Below are 19,430 nucleotides of genomic sequence, written 5' to 3'. Positions count from 1 at the left end.
TCCTGTGGAATTATCTTGGATTATTAGATTGCTGAGAAGAGCTAGGTATCATAGTTAATCATCACGCAATGTTGCTATTACTGTGGCACTCAAAATTTTTAAAAAGGAGTGTTAAAAATTGCCTTTATTTGTAATTGGGGAAAAAATAAAATATTATTTTTAAAAAATTGATCATGTACTAGTGCATAAAATTCCTACAAACAAATGGAAAATATTAAATATAACCCTCACTGACAACAATACAATAAAAAGTATAATCAGTCATGGAACTCTAAAGAAAGAAATCAAACTTAAATGAGACCAAATAATTTAATTCCAAAGAAAAAAAGATAATTTTATAAAACAAAATATCAATAATGAAAATCACAATAAAGCTTTGAAGAGTAGCTGGGGGAAATAAAAGTGTTGGGCCCAAAATTCTTTTCTGTTCACATACATTCTCTAAATCCAGTTAAATTCCTTGAGCAAGAGAACTGGATTTTTTCAACTTAACCTACTGCAGCCCAGTTGAATTCTGAACCAAGTTCGGAGAAAAAGAAACATGACTTAAACAATTAGAGGACAAAATCAATTACTTGTAAATTGGGTCAATACATAAAATATACTGGATCAATTTTAAACACATTAGCAATGGAGAAACACTAGAATCCTTTCCAGTAATACCAGGATTAAAGCAAAGGTGTCCGTTATGACCATAATATTTGGTACAATTCTGGATATGCTAGTTATAGCAAAGATATATGACAATTAATTGAGAGGATAAGCACAGGCAAAGAGGAACCAAAGTTATTGATTTTTGCCAACTACACAATGTTTCACTTAGAAAATTCTAGAAAATCAACTAAAAAAATCCACTGAAAGAACAACTTCAACAAAGTAGCAGGACACAACATAAACCCACATAAATAATCAGATTTTCTATACATTATCAACAAAACCTACCAGAAAGAGACAGAGAGATTCCATTCTATTTGGTTGCAGGACTTATAAAATAATTAGAAGTTCATCTACCAGGGAAGAGAGAGAATTATAAAACTATAACAACAAACCACTCTTTACAGAAATACAAACCTAAATAACTGAAAAGTTATTAACTGTTTGTGACTTAACCTGCCAATATAATAAAAATGACAATATTATCAAGTTAATTTAGTTATTTAGTGCCACCTCAATCAACTGGTCCATTTATAGAATGATAAAAATAAAAAGCAAAACCATTGGAAAAAACAAAATCACATTACTTTCATTTTTAGGAAGTTAAAAAAAAAGTAGGGATGAAGAAGAAATAGAGTTTCCGGATGTAAACTACATTACAAAGCAAAAATCAAAAAACATTACTTGGCACTGCCTAAAAAGAAATAGAAAACTGATTAGTGGAATAGATTACATGAATAAAACCTAGGTGAACATGGTAATAACAATTTGTTGAACCCAAGTATCCAAAAGACTAGAATAAGGACTTGTGTATTTGACAAAAATTGCTGAGAAAACTGGAAAGCAGGTTGGCAGAAATGTAATTTAGATCAGTGTATCACACCATATACTATAATTACTCTCATATGGATACAGTGATGTGCAAATCAACGGAGACAAAGAAAAATAAATTTGAAGCCATACAACAAACTTCAAGATTTTTATATCTTTGAAAGTTTTCAATATGTATGATTTCCCTCTTTTGCAGCAAACACTTGTTTTCTATGATGTAGCACTGAGTATACAAGATTTTTGATGCACTCATTAATTCTTGTTTTTGAAACTACACTTTAATCACATTGTACATTAAATGTACCTTGGATGAACAGAACATTTTTCCCCCAAGGGCAGCTTTAATGATACATGACCCACAGATTTACATTGGGAATTTAAATCAGGTGTTTTCAGGTCACTGAAAAATGCTTATCTCTATCTAATGGATAAATGTTTTAACCTTCTGTAATGCATGGCATAGCAGAAGATATTTTGCAGCATTTCTGCCTCACACACTCAGGAGCTGTGTGATACTAAGCATGTCACCTAAATTCTCTGAATATCAGTTTCCTCATCTCTAAAATGGGAATAACAATATTATATACTTTACAGAGTTGTTGTAAGGACCAAAGAAGATAATGTACGTGTAAAGTATTTCACGAATTTTAAAGTACTGTAAAACTGTTTTTCAAAAGGCCTGATTGGCTTCAGTTTTTCTTTTTGGGGGTCCTCTCCTCATAGTGTCAGTCCTTCACAGTCAGTGACTGGGAAGAGACAAAGCTAAAGAGGAAAGTCCAACATCTGTCCCCATGAAGATGGACCTTGGTGCTTTGCAGTATTTATTTTATTTTAGGTGAAGGAGATGAATCTAGAGGCTCTGACCTTGTGAGTATGGAAAGGTCAGGAGACCAAGGCACCAGGAATCTGGAGTCTAGGAGTAGGAGTCTATGACACGTTTCATAGCAAGTCTACTACTGATGTCCTGAGAAACAAGGAAAGATCTTCAGGTCCCAGTGGCACCTGATAGAAAGAATCCTCCTTCTGTCAAACCTCATCTAGATGGGGACTTGATGAGACCAATTCTATGTAGAAATATTTCTCTGATACACAAAGTAGAACAACACTATAGATACCATATCATATCACAAACAAATTAGAGAAGCAAGGAAGGAGATTCTTTTCATAACACCATGGATAGGGCAAGAGGTCTTGACCAGTGTATACAGAGAATCATGAGACATAAAAGGGACAATTTTGTTCATGTTAAATTGAAAAGGTTTTAATAGAAAGTCTAATAAAATCAGATTTTAAAGAAAAGCAGGAAATGATTAGAAAAATTATAGCAAGTTTTGTTGATAGAAATCTCATTTCTCAAATATATAGAGAACTGAGCTAAACTGAGAAGATGATGAGTCATTCTCCAATTGGTAAATGGCCAAAAGGAATGACTAGGCAGTTTTCAAAAGAAGAAAGCAAAGCTATCAATAACTATATGAAAACTAAATTCTCTATTCATTAACAATTAGAAAAGTGCAAATTAAAATAACTGAGATACCACCTCACAACTATCAGATGGGCTAACGTGACAGAAAAGGAAAATAACAGAAGCTGAAGGAGCTGTGGCAAAATAGGTACATTAACACACTCTCAGTGGAGTAATGAACTGGTCCAATCATTCTGGAAAACAATTTGAAACTCTGTCCAAAGTACTCTAAAGCTGTGCACTCCCTTTCACTCAGCAATACCACTACTAGGTCAAAGAGATCAAAGAAAAAGGAAGAGGTCCCATATATGCAAAAACATTTATAGCAGTTCTTTTTGTGGTGGCAAAGAATTGGAAACCATGGTGATGTCCATAAATTGGTGAATGGCTGAGGAAGTTGTGGTATATGAATGGAATAGACTGGAATGGAACACTATTGAACCACAAGAAATGATGAGCAGGTGGATTTCAGGCAAATCTGGAAAGATTTACATGAACTGATGCTGGGTGAAGTGAGCAGAACCAGGAGAACACTGTACACAGTAATAACACCATTGTGTGGTGACCAACTTTATTAGGCTTATCTCTTCTCAGCAACATGATAATGTAAGACAATTCCCAAAGACTCATGATGTCAAACACTATCCACATGCAGAGAAAGAAGCATGCAGTCTGAATGCAGGTCAAACCAGACTATTTTCTCTTTTTGTTTGTTTTTTCTTTCTTGCGTTTTTTCTTTTTTCTTCTAATCCTTGTTTCACAACATTTCTGATGTGGAAATATGTTTAATATGATTGTACATATATAGGCTACATCAGATTGCATGCCTTCCTGGGGAGGGGGAAATTTAGAACTCACCATCTTAAAAAAATGAATGTGGAAAACTAAAAATAAATAAATAAAAACTAAATAAAAACATATACAATGTAAAAGAATATTTTGATAATATGAAATTTAAAAGATTTTACAAAAACAAAGCCAGAATTAAAAGAAACTAGGAAAGTAAGAGAAAATTACAGCCAGTTTCACTGATAAAAATCTCATTTCTCAAATATATAGAGAATTGTATTGAACTGATAAGATTATGAGTCATTTTCCACTTGGCAAATGGCCGACAGTCATGAATAGGCAGTTTTCAGTAGAAGAAATCAAAGCTATCAATAAATACATGAAAAGAAAATGCTCTAAATCACTAATAATTAGAGAAATGCAAATTGAAACAACTTGGAGGTACCACCTTACACCTCCCAGATTGGGAGAAAAAAAGGACAATTGTTGGAGGGAGTATGGGAAGACAGACACAAATATATGATTATTGGAGCTGGGAATGTATTCCATTATTCTGGAAAGCAGTTTGGAATTATACCCCAAATGTTGCTTAATTGTGAATACCCTGTACCTAAAACGATAAAAGACCAAAGGATAGGACCTATATAGAAAAATGTTTATAATGGAACTTTGTCTTTTAATAAACAGCCTTTGGGGGAATGGTGGAACACAAACATCATATATGAATGTAATGGAATAGTATTGTGCCCTAAGGAAAAAAGAAAGGGTTAGGTTCAGAGAAATCTGGGAACGTTCCTGTGAACTGATGAAAACTGAAGCAAGCAGAACCAGGCAAATGATTTATACAGTGACAACACTGAAAGGGAAACAACTTTGAAAGACTTAAGAACAGACCAATTTGATGAGCAGCCACCATTCCAGCTTGTGCTATGACAGAGCATGGCTCCCACATTCTCATAGAGAAGTGATGAATTTCAGAGGTGTAGGAGGAATACATTTTCTAACAAGGCCAAGATATGGATTTTTTTTCTTGACTATATGATTGGGGAGGAGTCGTGGGGGGATGTTGTTCAGATTCTGAGTTATGCGGGAAAGAGAAGGGAGTAATAGTGTTTCCCCTAAATAAGGAAACATTTGCCGTATACAGAGAAGAAAACAGATGGAAACTGAGATACAGATAAACAGAACAAGTTTGGAATTATCCTGTTAAATTTATTTCATAGTAAAAAAAAAAGCCTTACATAATTGAAATGTGTGGCTTCACATATACTTCCCTTTTTCTGTGTTTTTTCTGTAGATATGATCATGTTTGTTGATGTTGGTCAAGTTCACAATAATTTTTAAAGATTTCATGGTGTGGTTTTCCGGATTTTTCATTGATACGAGGTATTTGCTGCATTTCCCATTGCATCCTTCCTTCCACCAATTGCTATTGGCATCCTCATTAATATCCTGACTTGGTTGATGGAAGGGAAGGGTGGAATTGAGGGTGACTAGACATGAGGCGCAGGACTCCTGGGTCCCCAGAACTGCTGTCCCACCCCTGCCAGATTACTGGGTCCCTTCCAGGGGGATAAATGATAACCTAGTGAGGAAACTTCCCTCTTTCCCTGCCCATCCCCGCTCAGGAGGCTATAACTTCAGGCTGGGACACGGATAAACAAGACGTAAGTTGGAATCCTAGCTCGGGGTGACCCCGGGTCAATCCCTTTCTGTCCCTGAGCCTCAGTTTCCTCATCTGAAAACGGAGGGTGTTGGATTAGAGGCTCCCTTAAGGCTGCTTCGAGCTGCAGATGCCGGGATACCAGAGAAGGGTCCGGGGTGGGAGCAGAGCTATTACACGCACCCACCAGTCCCAGTGCCTCCTCCCAGACCACGCCTTCCAGAGAGCAAGCAAGACTCCCACCTCCTCCAGAGGCGCTGCAGACCTTCCCAAAGGGCGCGTCCACTTCGCTCTAGCCAGTCCCTCTCCTCCTCCTGGTAACCAGGCGGACCCAGGGCGGGAGTGAGGCTCTAGCGCACATAAAGATCCTCCTGCTGGAGCCTCGAGCGCACAAGTGTCTGTCCTGCTCTCCTAGCACAGCCACTGCGATGGCCTCTACACCTCGCACCCTGCCCGCCACGGTGCTGGGCGCTATGGAGATGGGCTGGCGCATGGACCTGCCCACCAGCAAAGCCTGCATGCAATTCTTCCTGGAGCGCGGCTACCGAGAGGTGGACACAGCCCACATATATGGGCAAGGCCAGTCTGAGACCTTCTTGGGCAGCATGGACCTGGGGCTGAAGGACGGCAGCAAAGGAGGTAAGTCGGTCCCCGCCCAGCCCCCCGGGGTCCGTGCTACCCAGTGTCGTGCAACTTGAACCCCAGGCCAGCCCAGCCCTGGCAGGGGGATCCTGAGGCCGTGCGCCCTCGACCTTCCCTGATGTGGCAGTCTGGGGAGGGCACCGTGGAGCGCTTGACCCTGACCCTGGGCTCCGAGGCGGGTATAGCCCCCGCCTTCTCATCTGGGACTTGTATCCTCAATCTCTTGACCACGGTTCTCTATCCCCGCTCCTGCAGGCCCTACCTCCCCAATGCATTGTTTTTGGGGTCCCTGACACCTGTGCAACCTCAGCTTCCACCTGGCCAGTGGATCCAGAGGCCATGCACCCTAATCTCCGAGACGTGCCGCCCCCCACCTGCACAGTGCAATTCATCTCTGCCACTCCCGTCTCTCTGGAGTAATTTTCCCTCGCTCAGTCCGCTGGTCCCCAAACACTCTGACTTCACTTGGCGCCTACCTGGTGTCTTTTGGAGAACCCCTGCTCCCAAGAAGTCCTCGGTGCCTGGATGGTCAGCCCAAAGCAGTAACTGGATTCTAATCCTCATTAGTTGCTCTTTGGCTAGTAACCTCCCGATGGGCTCCCTGCCCCCAAACTTGCTCCCCCAGGACTTCTTTCTAAACCTGCCAGGCTGAGTTAAAGTTCCTGGCCAAGGGTAAGGGGAGGAGACGTTGCTGAACTTGGGTGGAACTCTCCGGGCAGTTTCGTGCAAGTCGGGCAGAGGACTCTTCAATTTTATCTGGGACACCTCATAGACCATGGAGTTTGGGGGGAGGGAGATGGAGAAAGTGGGTGTCAGGAGAGTTCTGTCTCAAGTTTGTGATGCTACTTAGGGCCTCGATGGGGGCAGGAGGAGGGATTCAAAGAGATTCTTCCCTTCGCTGAATGGGGCTTGGGGTGCCTTCCCGGGGCACTGGACTGCTGGGCTGGCCTGACCACCCCTGCTACACTTCAGCCAAGTGAGTGAGCCCCATTTACCAAATCAATCCTTCACCCTGCCCGGGCTACTCTCATTCCAAACTCCTTCCTCCCTGAGTAATTCCATGATCTGCTGCCTTCTCAGATTTTCAGAAGTGAGAGCTGGAAGGAAACTTAGAACCCAGTGTTACAATTCAAATTAACCTTAGTGGAATGGCTAGAAGAAGGGAACTTAGAGATCATTTTTATCTCAACTCCTTTTTTTACAGAGAGGGAAACTGAGGCCCAGGAATTGAGATGATTTCTCCAGGGCCACGCAGTGAATGAGCTGCAGGGGTGGGACAGGCCCTGCAGCCCAGATGTTCTTTCTACCACATTTTCCTATTTGAGCACTGCCGATTTCATCCTGGTGTCCTGGAAGCAAGGAGGGTTTTGGGATTCAGTATTATAATTCAGGGCAGCCAGATGGTGCAGTGGGTAGAGCACCAGACCTGGAGTGGGGTCAGATCTGGTCTGAGACACTTAGCAGCTCTGTGACCCTGGGGAAATCACTTCACCCTGTTTGCCTCAGGTTCCCCATCTGTCAAATGAACTGGAGAGAGACATGGCAAACCATTGCAGTATCTTGGCCAAGAAAACCTCAAATAAGGTCTGGAAGGCTCAGACACATGTGAAAAGACTGGACACACACACACACACACACACACACACACACACATTATGGTTCTGTACACCATATAACTGGGTTCCAGTCCCAATTGGGAACTTTCAGTGTCACCTTGAGAAAGTACTTGAACTCTCTGGCTTCAGATTATGGATTTAGAGAAGGCAGGGATATGAGAAGTCGTCACATTCCCAACTCTCTCTTTTTACAGATGAGGAAACTGAGACCCAAAATGGATCCTCCTCCCTCAGCACCTGTAAAGGCACAAGTTTGGGCAAAATGCCCTCTACAAGCCTTCTAACTCGCAACTTGTGTTCCCATAATCCCTGGATTATCTCTCCAGCTTCTTGCTAATCAGGAACCTTTAATCACACCTCCTCTCTACCACCCCTTTCCCCACCCTCCACTGCACACTATGCCTGAAAGCAAAATTCCTATCAGGACCCAATCTTCTTGGCTCCTGAGAGAGGAAGATGGAGTATGAAACTGAGGAGAGGAAACTACTCAGGTGACTAGACTGCTTTCCATGGGCAGCTGGGAATCAAGAAGACCTGAGTTCTAATCCAGCCTCAGACACTGACTAGTTTATTACCCTAGACAAGTCCCCTAACCTCTGCTTGCCTCAGTTTCCTCAACTGTTAAATGGAGATAATAATAGCACCTACCTCCCAGGTGGTTGTGAGGATCAAATGAGTCAGTTATCTGTAAAGCATCTGGAGGTACTTCATAATGCTGGTGTCGCCTAGGCAGGTGACTCAAGCCTGGGAGCTCAGTAACAGGTGCGAGAAGGAAATTTAAAATGATACCTTATTAAGGGGTTCAGACCAGCCTGGAGTTAAACTTGGCCTTTGTCCTCTCCTCCTGACTTCCTGTCTCCAGATCCCCTCCCCCTCATTCATCTAGAATCTAGAGTTGGAGATCAGAGATCATTTGGTCCAACCCACCTTCTCCTTCCAGGGGCCAGGAAACAGATCTGGTAAAGTGACTGTCCAAGGTCACAGAGCTAGTGAACAATAAAATCCCTTCTCTGACAGATGAGAAATTGAGGCCCACAACGATTAAGAGACTTGCCAGAACGGGTTACAAGTGGCCCAGTCAAGATCTGAAGCTCAACCCCCTCTTGACTCCAAATCCTGAATTCTGTCATCTATCACATAAACTCACACACACACACAGACACACACACACGCACACACACACACATACACACACACATACACACATGCATACACACACGCATACACACACGCATACATACACATACATACGCACACACATACACACACACATACACACACACATACACACACACACTGCCTCTCATGAAAGCCCATGTCAAGTGACTTGGACAAGTCATTTTTCATTTCTAGATTTTGGTATTCTCAATGATAAGATAAGACACTGGGAGCAGATCAGGGTTTCTTAACCCTGGGGTCCAGGGATAGCTTTCAGGGGACCTGTGACATGGGACAAACAAAAATCCTGTCTTTCTTTTCACTAAGTTCTTACAGAAATGCAATATTAATCTCTTTCAATTATTTAAAAGCATTGTTCTGAGAATGGGTCCATGGGCTTTGCCAGATTGACATAGGGGTCCATGAAGGAAGGAAGGAAGCAAGCATTTCTTGTATGCATCCCGTGTGCCAGGCACTGTGTTCAGCACCTACAAATACTGTATCATTTCAGTCCTAGGAGGTAGGTGCTACTTTTATTCTTGTTGTTCCATTTTACACTTGAGGAAACTGAGGCAGATAGCATTTCCATGACCTGCTCAGAGTGACACAGCTAGTAAGTATCTGGGACAGAATCCCAACTCAATTCTTTCTCCAGCTTCATGTATTAATTCGCAGCACCACCTATGCAAACCTAAAACCTGCCTCTAAAAAATTAAAGTAGATGGCAAGGGTGACTGGGAAGGGCAGTAGGGATCCTAGGGAAAACTATGGGGTTGTAAAAAACAACAGACATCAATAAAACCTTTTAAATAAATGTCATTTGGGGCAGATAGGTGGCACAGGGAACAGAGCACCAGCCCTGGAGTCAGGAAGACCTGAGTTCAGATCCAACCTCAGACACTTGACAGTAGCTGTGTGACTCTGGGCAAGTCACTTAAGCCCATTATCTTGCCTTCACCCTCTCCAAAAAAAATAAGCAAATAAATGCCGTCTGTTTGGATACAGGGCTTAGCAGAGTCTGTTGCTTGAATTGAATCTCAGCCACTTCTACCACCCTCTTTCCTCCTAGTGAAAATTGCCACCAAGGCCAATCCCTTGGAAGGGAAGACCCTGAAGGCCAGCAGCGTTAGGTCCCAGTTGGAGGAGTCCCTGAAGAGGCTTCAGTGCCCTCGAGTGGATCTCTTCTACCTGCACTTGCCAGACAGGGACACCCCCCTGGAGGAGACTCTGCAGGCCTGCAATGAGCTACACAAGGAGGTGAGAACAGAGGGTGGTGGAGAGGGACCATTAGGGTATGGAAGGTGAGAGCTGGGAGAGCCCTTAGAACTTAGAATGTCTGAGCTGGGAGGGCGTTTAGAACATGGGATGTCAGAGCTGGGAGGTATCCTAGAACCTAGAATGTCTGAGGTGGAAGGGACCTTAGAACTTAGAATGTCTGAGCTGGGAGGGTCCTTAGAACCTAGAATGTCTGAGCTGAGAGGTATCCTAGAACCTAGAATGTCTGAGGTGGAAGGGACCTTAGAACACAGACTGTCTGAACTGGGAGGGGCCTTAGATCACAGGATATCAGAGCTGGAAAGGCCCCTAGCACATTCATCAATCATTAGAAGTTATTTATTAATTATCTGATATGTGGCAGGCACTGTGCTAGAACTGGAGATGAGTGAAACAGTCCCTACTCACAAACACATTTTGATTATATTTCCTCCCTCCCTCTCTCCTTTTCTCTATTTTTTCTTCCCTCCTGCTCTCTTTCTCCCTCTCCTGCCCTCCCCCATCTTCTCTCTGTCTCTGCCTCTCTTCTTACCTCCCTTGCTCCCTCCCTCATTCTCTCCCTCTTTCTCCCCTGCAGGGTAAGTTTGTAGAGCTGGGCCTCTCTAACTACACCTGCTGGGAAGTAGCTGAAATCTGCACTCTCTGCAAGAAAAATGGCTGGGTCGTCCCCACTGTGTACCAGGTGAGCCCCTCTCTGAACTCAGAATGTTGCTGGGCCTCCTGGGGACCATTCTTGGCTACTGCATTCACCTGTCCCCCTGGTAGGGAGCTTTTTGGCCATCGAAGTCATAGTGGGTCAGGTCCAGCAGGAACCTGAGACACCATCTGGTCAGCCCTTCATTTTATAGGACAGGAAACCTAGGACCAGAGGAGGGAGGGACTGATTCCATGGCACAGGGCTAGTAAATGTACAGCCTGAGACTGTGACTCCCAGTGCTTTGTGGCAGAAAGGATGCTGGCTTTGGAGACATGGTTCGAATCCTGACTCTGTCACTTCCTACCTTCTGTGGGCCTCAGTTTCCTCATCTGTAAAGTGAATGAGTTGGACTAGACCTGCAGCCAGTGTACTTCACTCCTTGACTGGGACTGGTTTGGGGCATTGTCCCTTCCCTGAGTCTCCCCATCTGTGCTCTCCTCCCTCCTCACAGGGCATGTATAACGCCATCACCAGGCAAGTGGAGAAGGAGCTGTTGCCCTGCCTGCGTCACTTTGGAATGCGATTCTATGTCTTCAATGCTTTGGCTGGTATGAGGGAAAGGGAGGAGGGGACCTGGGATGGGCTAGTAGAATGAGTCCATGAAGTCAGGAGATGTATCTTTGGTACTTGCTAGCTGTGCATCCATGGGCAAATTGCAACCTCTCTGAGCCTCACTGGCCAAAGTGGGGAAATAACACTTACCATATTACCTCACAGAGTTCCTGTGGGATGGCATTTTTTAAAGATGAAGATCATTCCAGAAATCTGAAATTATTGTGGCTTCCCTTAGACCTACTAGGGCACTACTCTGGGCTCAGCTTGAAGGAGGGGGAAGATAGTGTCCAAGGATGGGAGGTGGGGGGAGTCCCAATGGGGCCAATTAGAAATGGCAGACATTCATCCATACATAAGGAACCTTGTGAGCCACATAATAACTTAAAGTGGGACATTATCTGTGTTTTCTTGTATGCTTATTTCTCTTGTGAAACATTTCGTTATTACATTACATTCACTCCTTTGCCCTCCAGGAACTAGCCTTCCCCTCTTCCTCCCTCCCAGTTCTGGAGTTATGAACCTATGAGCCTTGGTCATCATCCTGGGATGGGGTGGCTCAATCCCATCCACCTTTCCCCTACTTACCAGCCTGGTCACTTTTGCTTCCAAAATGCCCCCTGACTACAAAGTAAACTTTACGAGGGCAGAGACATTTTTGCCTTTGAATCTCCACCTAAAACACTGACTTTTGATTGCTTTGCAGAAGCTTAATAATGTTTAGGACTTGCTTTTTCATTCATCCCACTTCATTCCTCCATTACTGCCAAGTGGAAAACTGAGGCCTCCACCTCGTGCAGTCTTTTGCCTTGTACTGAGCTCTGCACCCATGTGGGTATCCTCAGCCCTCTGTGGAATCCCTGGGATCTTTCCATCCTTTCCACAGGTGGTCTCCTGACTGGCAAATACAAGTATGAAGACAAGGACAAGGAACAGCCTGTAACCCGATTTTTTGGAAGACATGTGTCTGAGATGTACCATAAACGGTGAGCTGCCTATGAGTGAGCCAGAGATGGGAGAGTGTCCTGATCCCTCCCAGATCCTTGGGCCCTCTTTCCTGTAGGTTGGGACCCTCTTAAGTTGTTCTGACTCCAGTGAACTGATTCTATATGAGTGTAGGAGGAAGAAGAACTTAGAAGTCACCTGCCTCTTTTTACAGATTGGGAAACTGAGGCACAGGGAAATGAAGAGACTGGCTGACTGTCACAGAGCTACGTGGCAGCTAGCTTTGACTTTTGAGCCTGAGTCTTCTGGCTCCAAATGCAATGTTCATTCTGCCATCTCTCTTGCTTCTCTGAGCTCACTTTCATATCCAGAACCAGTGGGACTGAGCCTGGAATGAGGAGTCCCTAATGCTTAATCAGAGTTTCACATCTTTCTTTAGAGAGGCTATGCTTGATAAATGGTGAAAAAAAATGTTGGCCTGGAAATCTAGGTCTGTTTTCATCATGAACTAGCTCTGGGACTTTGGATGAGGCCTCATCTCTGATTCTTCCTTTCCTCATCTGTAAAATGGGTATGAGAATCGGGTCACCCCTCAGGAGGGCATCCCACACTTCAGAGTTAGGGGAACCTTCAAAGGCATCTGGTCCAACTCAGACTTGAACAAGACCCCCTTGAAGCCATCGCTGACAAGTGGACCTCCAGCCTCCACTTGCAGACCCCAGACTCCCCTCAGAAGCTCAGGCAGCCCCTGCCCCTTTGGGGACCCTCTCACTTTGAGGAAGGGTTTCCTGACATTGACACAAAATTGACTTCACATATATGACAGGTGCTCTTCTGCCCTCCCACCTGCCCTCAAGTGTAGACCAAGCAGCCCCCAATCTCTTAACCCTTCCTTGAGTGTCTGCCATGGAGGGGCCTCACCTGCCTCTGGACTCTCAGTGTCCTCCCCAGAATGGGGCTACCAGTCCTAAAATGGGCCCTTTAGGGGTATCACTTGTGATGAGATGGGTGGTTCTGGGGAAAAATCACCCTAGAGGAATGAAGATCTTAGACAACATGTACCCATGCCTGTGTCCTGTGCTCATAAATTGTTCATTGGTTGGTAGCCTGAGCCTAACCAAAGGGCACTTTGGGTGTTGTGGTATCCTCACCGGGAAAGTGCAGCCCCACTTGGAGGTTTGCTGTGGACAGCACCTGTGGTCACCCAGCAAGTAGCAGCTGGTGGAGCCAGGACTGTAACTTTGAAAGGGCTGTCTGGCTCTGTCAGGACTTGTGTGATATGGAGCCTGGGTTTTCTGCCAAGCTGAGCCCACACACATGCCTTGCTGAGGCCAGCCTAGTGGCTTTGACCACTGAACTACCCTTTCTGTCCATTCAACATAGCTACTGGAAGGTGCCTCACTTTCAAGCCATTGCTCTTGTGGAGAAAGCCCTGAAGGCATCTTATGGGGCCAACGCTCCCAGCATGACCTCAGCATCCCTCAGATGGATGTACCATCACTCCCAGCTCCAGGTAATGCCCCACGTACCCCAGGAACCCACCCCTTCCCATGAGCCCTTTAGGGATATGGGCCCCATTCCCAGCTTTGGCATTACTTTCTTCATAGAAATGTCTCTTCTGGAGTCCTTCTGGCCTTTGATCTAGGTTTTTCGCAAAATTGGAAAAATACTTTTGGAACAGGACTGGGTAATAAGCACTACAAAACATACTTCCTGAACCCCTGAGGTGGAAAAGGGATCCTTTTGCAATTTTCCTTTTGTACACAAAAGCTCTCTCTCAAACTCTGGGCTCAGCTTTCTCCATTCTGAAGGAAAAGGGAAAAAACATTTATATAGCTCATATTAGCCCTGGAAGGTAGGTGCTCTTATTATCCTCATTTCACCTTTAGGGAAACTGAGACAGGCAGCAGTGACATGACTTGTCAGCCCCAGGTCACACAGCTACTAAGTATCAGGTCTTCCATCTTGCCACTGGGCCATGGGGCTGCTTCTGAATCACTTATGTGTCTTCCCATGTGCCTTTTAATTCTATTTGTCTATACCTTCGTCCAACCGTAATGTCCCATGACAGTAGCTGGTCAAAGTAGACAGAGAGATGGCCTCAGAGTCAGGAAGGCTTGGATCCAAGTCCAGCCTCAGATTCTTTAATTTCAGTGGCCTTGAGCAAGCTCTTGTGTTTACTTCCTTCCATCCAAACTCCAAGAAAGACTCCCCCACTGTGGGCTGGAAGCTGCCTCCTTCTGGATTTGCAGAAGGGTCAGTGAGTCCCTTGAGGCCACTTGGATCATCTCCTTGTTGCTTTATCCACTCCTTGTGTGAACACACTTTCACTTCTATCCAGCAAGCATTGATGGGGTCTCTGACCTGTGCTAGGCACTGAGTGAGGCCCTAAGTGTTCAAACACACAAGTGAGCAATATTTCCCCTTCAAGGAGGCGCATTCTAATGAGGGGGAGTAGGCACACATAAGGTAGGAATATGTGAGCATGAGAAAGCAGTAGTAGTTAAGAGGAATAGCGCAGGCTTCCAGGAGAAAGTGGCATTGGTGCTGAGCCTGGAAGGAAGCTGAGGATGTGGAGAAGTGGAAGAGAGACCACTCCAGGCAAGGGGCGTGAGCCAAGCAAAGGCACCAGTGTGGGAGATGGAAATTGGGTTGGGAAATACAAAACCATCCAGCTTGATGGGAAGTGTGGAATAATGAGAAACATGTATGAAAAACTAGGCCAGATCCTTTTGAGCATGGGCCTCCTTGGTTACATGTTGAAGCCTACTTACACTCACCTTGTGCCTTACCATTGCCCTGGGGGTGGGAGGAAAGGCCTGCAAAAGAAGGGTGTGGGGGTTTTCCTAAATTATGACCTCCCATTAGTAACCTGGAGCACTAGGGGGAGAATATTGGTGTTAATGAGATGCTAAAGTTTTGTGTAAAGGGAGATGCAAGAAGTAAGATGGTGTTTGTTTTCATGACTTTTCCAGCCATTAGGCTATGCAACTCACATGTATGTATGTATATAGCTGATTCTCTCTCTCTTCTCCTGACAGGGTGCCCGTGGAGATGCTGTTATCCTGGGCATGACCAGCCTGCAGCAGCTGCAGCAGACCCTGGCAGCAGTAGAGGGAGGCCCACTGGAGCCTGGAGTGGTGAAGGCTTTTGATGAGGCCTGGAACCTTGTTGCCCATGACTGTGCCAACTACTTCCGCTAGCTTCAGCCCCTGGAGAGAGACCCCTCATTGACCCTGACTGTCCTCATGCTCTCAGCCCCATCAGCCAGCCTTTGCCTTAACCTGCTGCAGCCTGAGCTCCATCTTTCAAATTGCCCCTCTTCTCTGAATCCTTGGTTTTCTAGCCTCCTCCCTGGGGGTGAGACCTCTGACCTTCTGCCCTGTTGCTCTTACTGTTGAAAAGGGTAAGGACTGAGACCAGTTCTGTCCTGTCCTGTTGGAATAAAAGGCAATGTTGCACAAGAGAGTGGTCTGGAGTGAATTATGAGTGGAGCTCTTCTGGGGTCAGAAGATGGGTTCTTGGTGGGAAGGTGCCTAAGATGATGACTGGAATGAGGATTTCCCTACCTAGTGAAGGAAGTGACCTTGTACAGAGAATTTCACAGCTCATTCAATGTTCTCCCAGATGCATACTTGGGCACACTTTAATGTGCTCTATAAATTAGTAATTATTTATTCATCTCCCTGGGAATCAGTGTCCTCATCTGTCAAATGGGGAAATTCTAGGGAAGAGGTGGGGAACCTGCATCCTTGAGTACACATGTGTCCTTCTAGGTCTCTGGGTGTGGCCTTTTCACTAAATCAAAGCTTTACAGAACCTATCCTTTTATTAAGGAGATTTGTTCTGTGAAGTTTAAATTTGGTCAAAGAATTGCACATGTGGCCTCTAGGCTGCAGGTTCCCCAACCCTGCTCTAGGCCTTCTCTTGCTCAGAAGTGGAAGATACCATATAAATCTTAAAGCACTACAGAGAAATGGCAGTTATCCTAGCTGACATTCATACAGGGCTTTGCTCAACTTGCATAACTTCCTTGAGGGCAAGAACTGTCTCACTTTGGGGTTTCACAGGATCCTATCTGTACAGCTGACAGGGACCTCAGAAGCATCTCTTGTTCACTCCTTACTTTTATAATGAGGAAATTAGGGTCTGGAGAGGTAAAGTAATCATCCCAAATAAACATCATAGGGGAGATTTTGAACTCAGGTCCTCCTCCTACTGAACCAATACTCTCTCAGCACCTGTCACAGGCCTGGTGCACAGCAGGAGCTTAATAAATGCTTTTTGATAGACAGTTAGAGCTGTGTCCTTCACTGTTCTTGTTCTGTTCAGAACTGGGATTTCATCATTATGAAGAACTCTTAGTGTGGAATATGCATTCCACTAATTCTGGGGACCAAATACTAACTTTAAAGAGGAAGTTGAATAAATAGCAAATCTTAAAAAAACATCAATTCTAAAGACAGAAATAGAAGAAACCATAAACCTACCTTCTAACTTTAAGTGTGAATGGACTGAATATTCCAATGAAAAGAAAGAGGGTGACAGACTGGACAATAAAAGAAACCTCTTTCTCCCCAAAATCTGTTATTTACAAGAAACAACTAAAAATCAAAGACATACATAAAAGCCAAAAGAGAAGGTGGACCAAAACAGAGTACATATCAAGTGAAGCCTAAAGGCACATGTTGGAATTATGGTATTCGACAATGCAAAAGGAAATCTTCACAGTATCATTAAAGTCAAACATGGATGTTATATTATGTTTAGAGGAACCATAGACATCAAACCACTATGGATATTAAATTTATGTGCACTAAGTCATAGAGCATCTAAATTCATAAAGGAAAAATTAGTTTAATTTTTAAAAAGCCACCAATAATAACGGTAATAGTGGGAGATTTTCTCATTTCTCAGGGCTGTATAAATCTAAGAAAGATTAAAAAAGGAATAATCCTGTATAAAAGGAAGAAATTATCACTAAAAGGTTCATGGCACTTTCTAAATAGAACCATTAATTCTGAGAGCTACATAGCATTTTTTACAAGAAAGGGAAGAAAAATTTTCAGTTAGATGTAGAACTGAAAGCATCATTTACAGCCCATAATGCAGTAACCATGGGAATCAACTCAGGAAGCTGAACCAGAAAAGACAGAGGCCAAATGTAGACAATGATGAATCCTAAATAACAGATGGCTCAGAAAACAAATCCTAGAGCCCACAACAATGGAAGACAATGACAATGACAAGGTCACACACCAAAATGTCCTAGATACATTTCTTGGATGATTAGTTTACTGGAAATGAAATGGAATAAGTATGTTTCTCACCTGTTTATAGCACTTTCAAAAGTGGATCGTGTTTTTACATGTATAACCTATGTCAAATTGCTTACTGTCTCAGGGAGGAGGGGAGGGAAGAGAGAGTAGGAGAAAACTCAGAACTCACAAAATTTTTGTAGGTAGCATTTTATTTTTTCCAATTACATGTAAAGATAGTTTTCTATATTCATTTTTTATAAGATTTTGAATTCCAAATTTTTTCTCCCTCCCTTGCACCCTCCTTTCCCAAGACAGCAAGCAATCTGATATAAGTTATACATGTACAATCACGTAAGCATATTTCCACATTACTCATTTTGTGAAAGAAGAATTCATAAAAGGGAAAGCCCCCCCCACACACACACACACACTCACACACACAGAAAATAGTATGCTTTCATCTACCTTCAGACTCCATAGTCCCTTCTGTGGAAATGCATGGCATTGTCTGTCACAAGTCCTGTGGTACTGGCTTGGACTATTGTATTGCTTAGAAGAGATAAGGCTGTCATGTTGATCATTGCATAATTTTGCTGGTCCTGTGAAACTCAAAGTTAAAAAAAAAGAATGCTAAAAATTGCCTTTACATGGAACTGGGAAAAAATAAATAAAAGATTATTTTAAGAAACTGACAATGTCCTATTGCATAAAAATCCTACAAACAAAGGGCAAATATTAACTATAACTCTTACTGACCACAATACAATAAAAGATATTATCAATCATGGAAAGAAATCAAACTTAAATGAAGACCAAATAATTTTATTCTAAAGGACAAAAAAGAAAATTTTATAAAAAAAATGTCAATAATGAAAAAGCATAATGCAACTTTGAGTTGCAGCCAAATAAGATATTTGGGAGAAACCTATAAACGTTTCTGAAAAGAAAAGAAAGAACAGATCAGTAAATTGGCCATGTAATAATAACAACAAAACCTAGGAAAGCCCAATTAAGTACTGAAAACTGAATAGAAAGAAAATTGCTTTTTAAAAAACTATTGAATTGTTCAATAAAACTAGGAACTTGTTTAGGAAGAAATTAATGAATATACATAAGTGATTGCTAAAGGAAAAAAAGTCAAATCACCAGTATCCAAAATGAAAAAAAGAGAAATAAAAGAGAGCTGCAGACCTTCTTTTGCTCAGTCATATGTCAACAGTTAATTTAAAAGCAATGAATGAATATTTACAAAAAGATATAATGCCTGAATTAACAGACTAAGAAACAGAAAATTGAAATAACTCAATCTCAGAAAAAGGAAATTGAACAAGTCAAAAAGTAACTTCCAAAGGAAAGATCACCAGGACTAGATGGTTTTAAAAGTGAATTCTATGAAACATTAAAAGAATAGTGAATTTCAATATTATAGCAACTATCTGAAAAGCTGGAAAGAAAAAGGACCCTACCAAACTCTTTCCATGGGAGGTCTGATGCCTAAAGCAGGGACAGAACAAAACAGAAAAAGAAAAGGACTATAGACCAATGTCGCTAAAAAGTATTCATTCAAATGTATTGAAAAAAATGTTGTGTGTACAACAATATATTGAAAAACATAATATGACATGATCCTATTAGATTCATAGCATTTATGCCGGTTTGATGCTAAGAAAACTAAAAACATAACAGATCACATGAAAAAGAAAAAATTGAAGTCACATGATGAAAAAGATGCAGAAATTGCTTTTGAGAATAATAATACCATTTCATGTTCAAAAAAATGAAAAAGCATAGGAATAAATGAAATGTGCTCTTCCGTATACACAGATTATCAGTGCTGAGATTGGAATTTATCAAAAAGGTAAACTGAGGCAGATCTCTGGGC

The 19,430-nt window shown here is 42.9% G+C and overlaps 1 protein-coding gene across 2 annotated transcripts; it reads left to right on the top strand.

Moving 5' to 3' along the window:
• Window positions 1-5,616: 5,616 nt before the first annotated feature.
• Window positions 5,617-15,753, top strand: LOC140504305 (aflatoxin B1 aldehyde reductase member 2-like). 2 transcript variants are annotated; one of them, XM_072609105.1, is made up of 8 exons: window positions 5,738-6,041; window positions 6,895-7,020; window positions 9,888-10,075; window positions 10,671-10,775; window positions 11,242-11,338; window positions 12,229-12,328; window positions 13,671-13,800; window positions 15,329-15,753. In XM_072609105.1, the coding sequence occupies exons 1-8, from the start codon at window positions 5,831-5,833 to the stop codon at window positions 15,488-15,490; spliced, it is 1,119 nt and encodes a 372-aa protein (XP_072465206.1). In that variant the 5' UTR covers window positions 5,738-5,830; the 3' UTR covers window positions 15,491-15,753. The 2 variants fall into 2 exon arrangements, with proteins under 2 accessions (XP_072465207.1, XP_072465206.1); XM_072609106.1 differs by lacking the exon at window positions 6,895-7,020 and having other exon boundaries at window positions 5,617-6,041.
• Window positions 15,754-19,430: the final 3,677 nt, after the last annotated feature.

This window comes from Notamacropus eugenii, chromosome 5 (genome assembly GCF_028372415.1).
Source record: "Notamacropus eugenii isolate mMacEug1 chromosome 5, mMacEug1.pri_v2, whole genome shotgun sequence".
Lineage (NCBI taxonomy): Eukaryota > Metazoa > Chordata > Mammalia > Diprotodontia > Macropodidae > Notamacropus > Notamacropus eugenii.
Note: the sequence above shows the minus strand (reverse complement) of the source record. Positions and strands in the feature narration are given on the sequence as shown.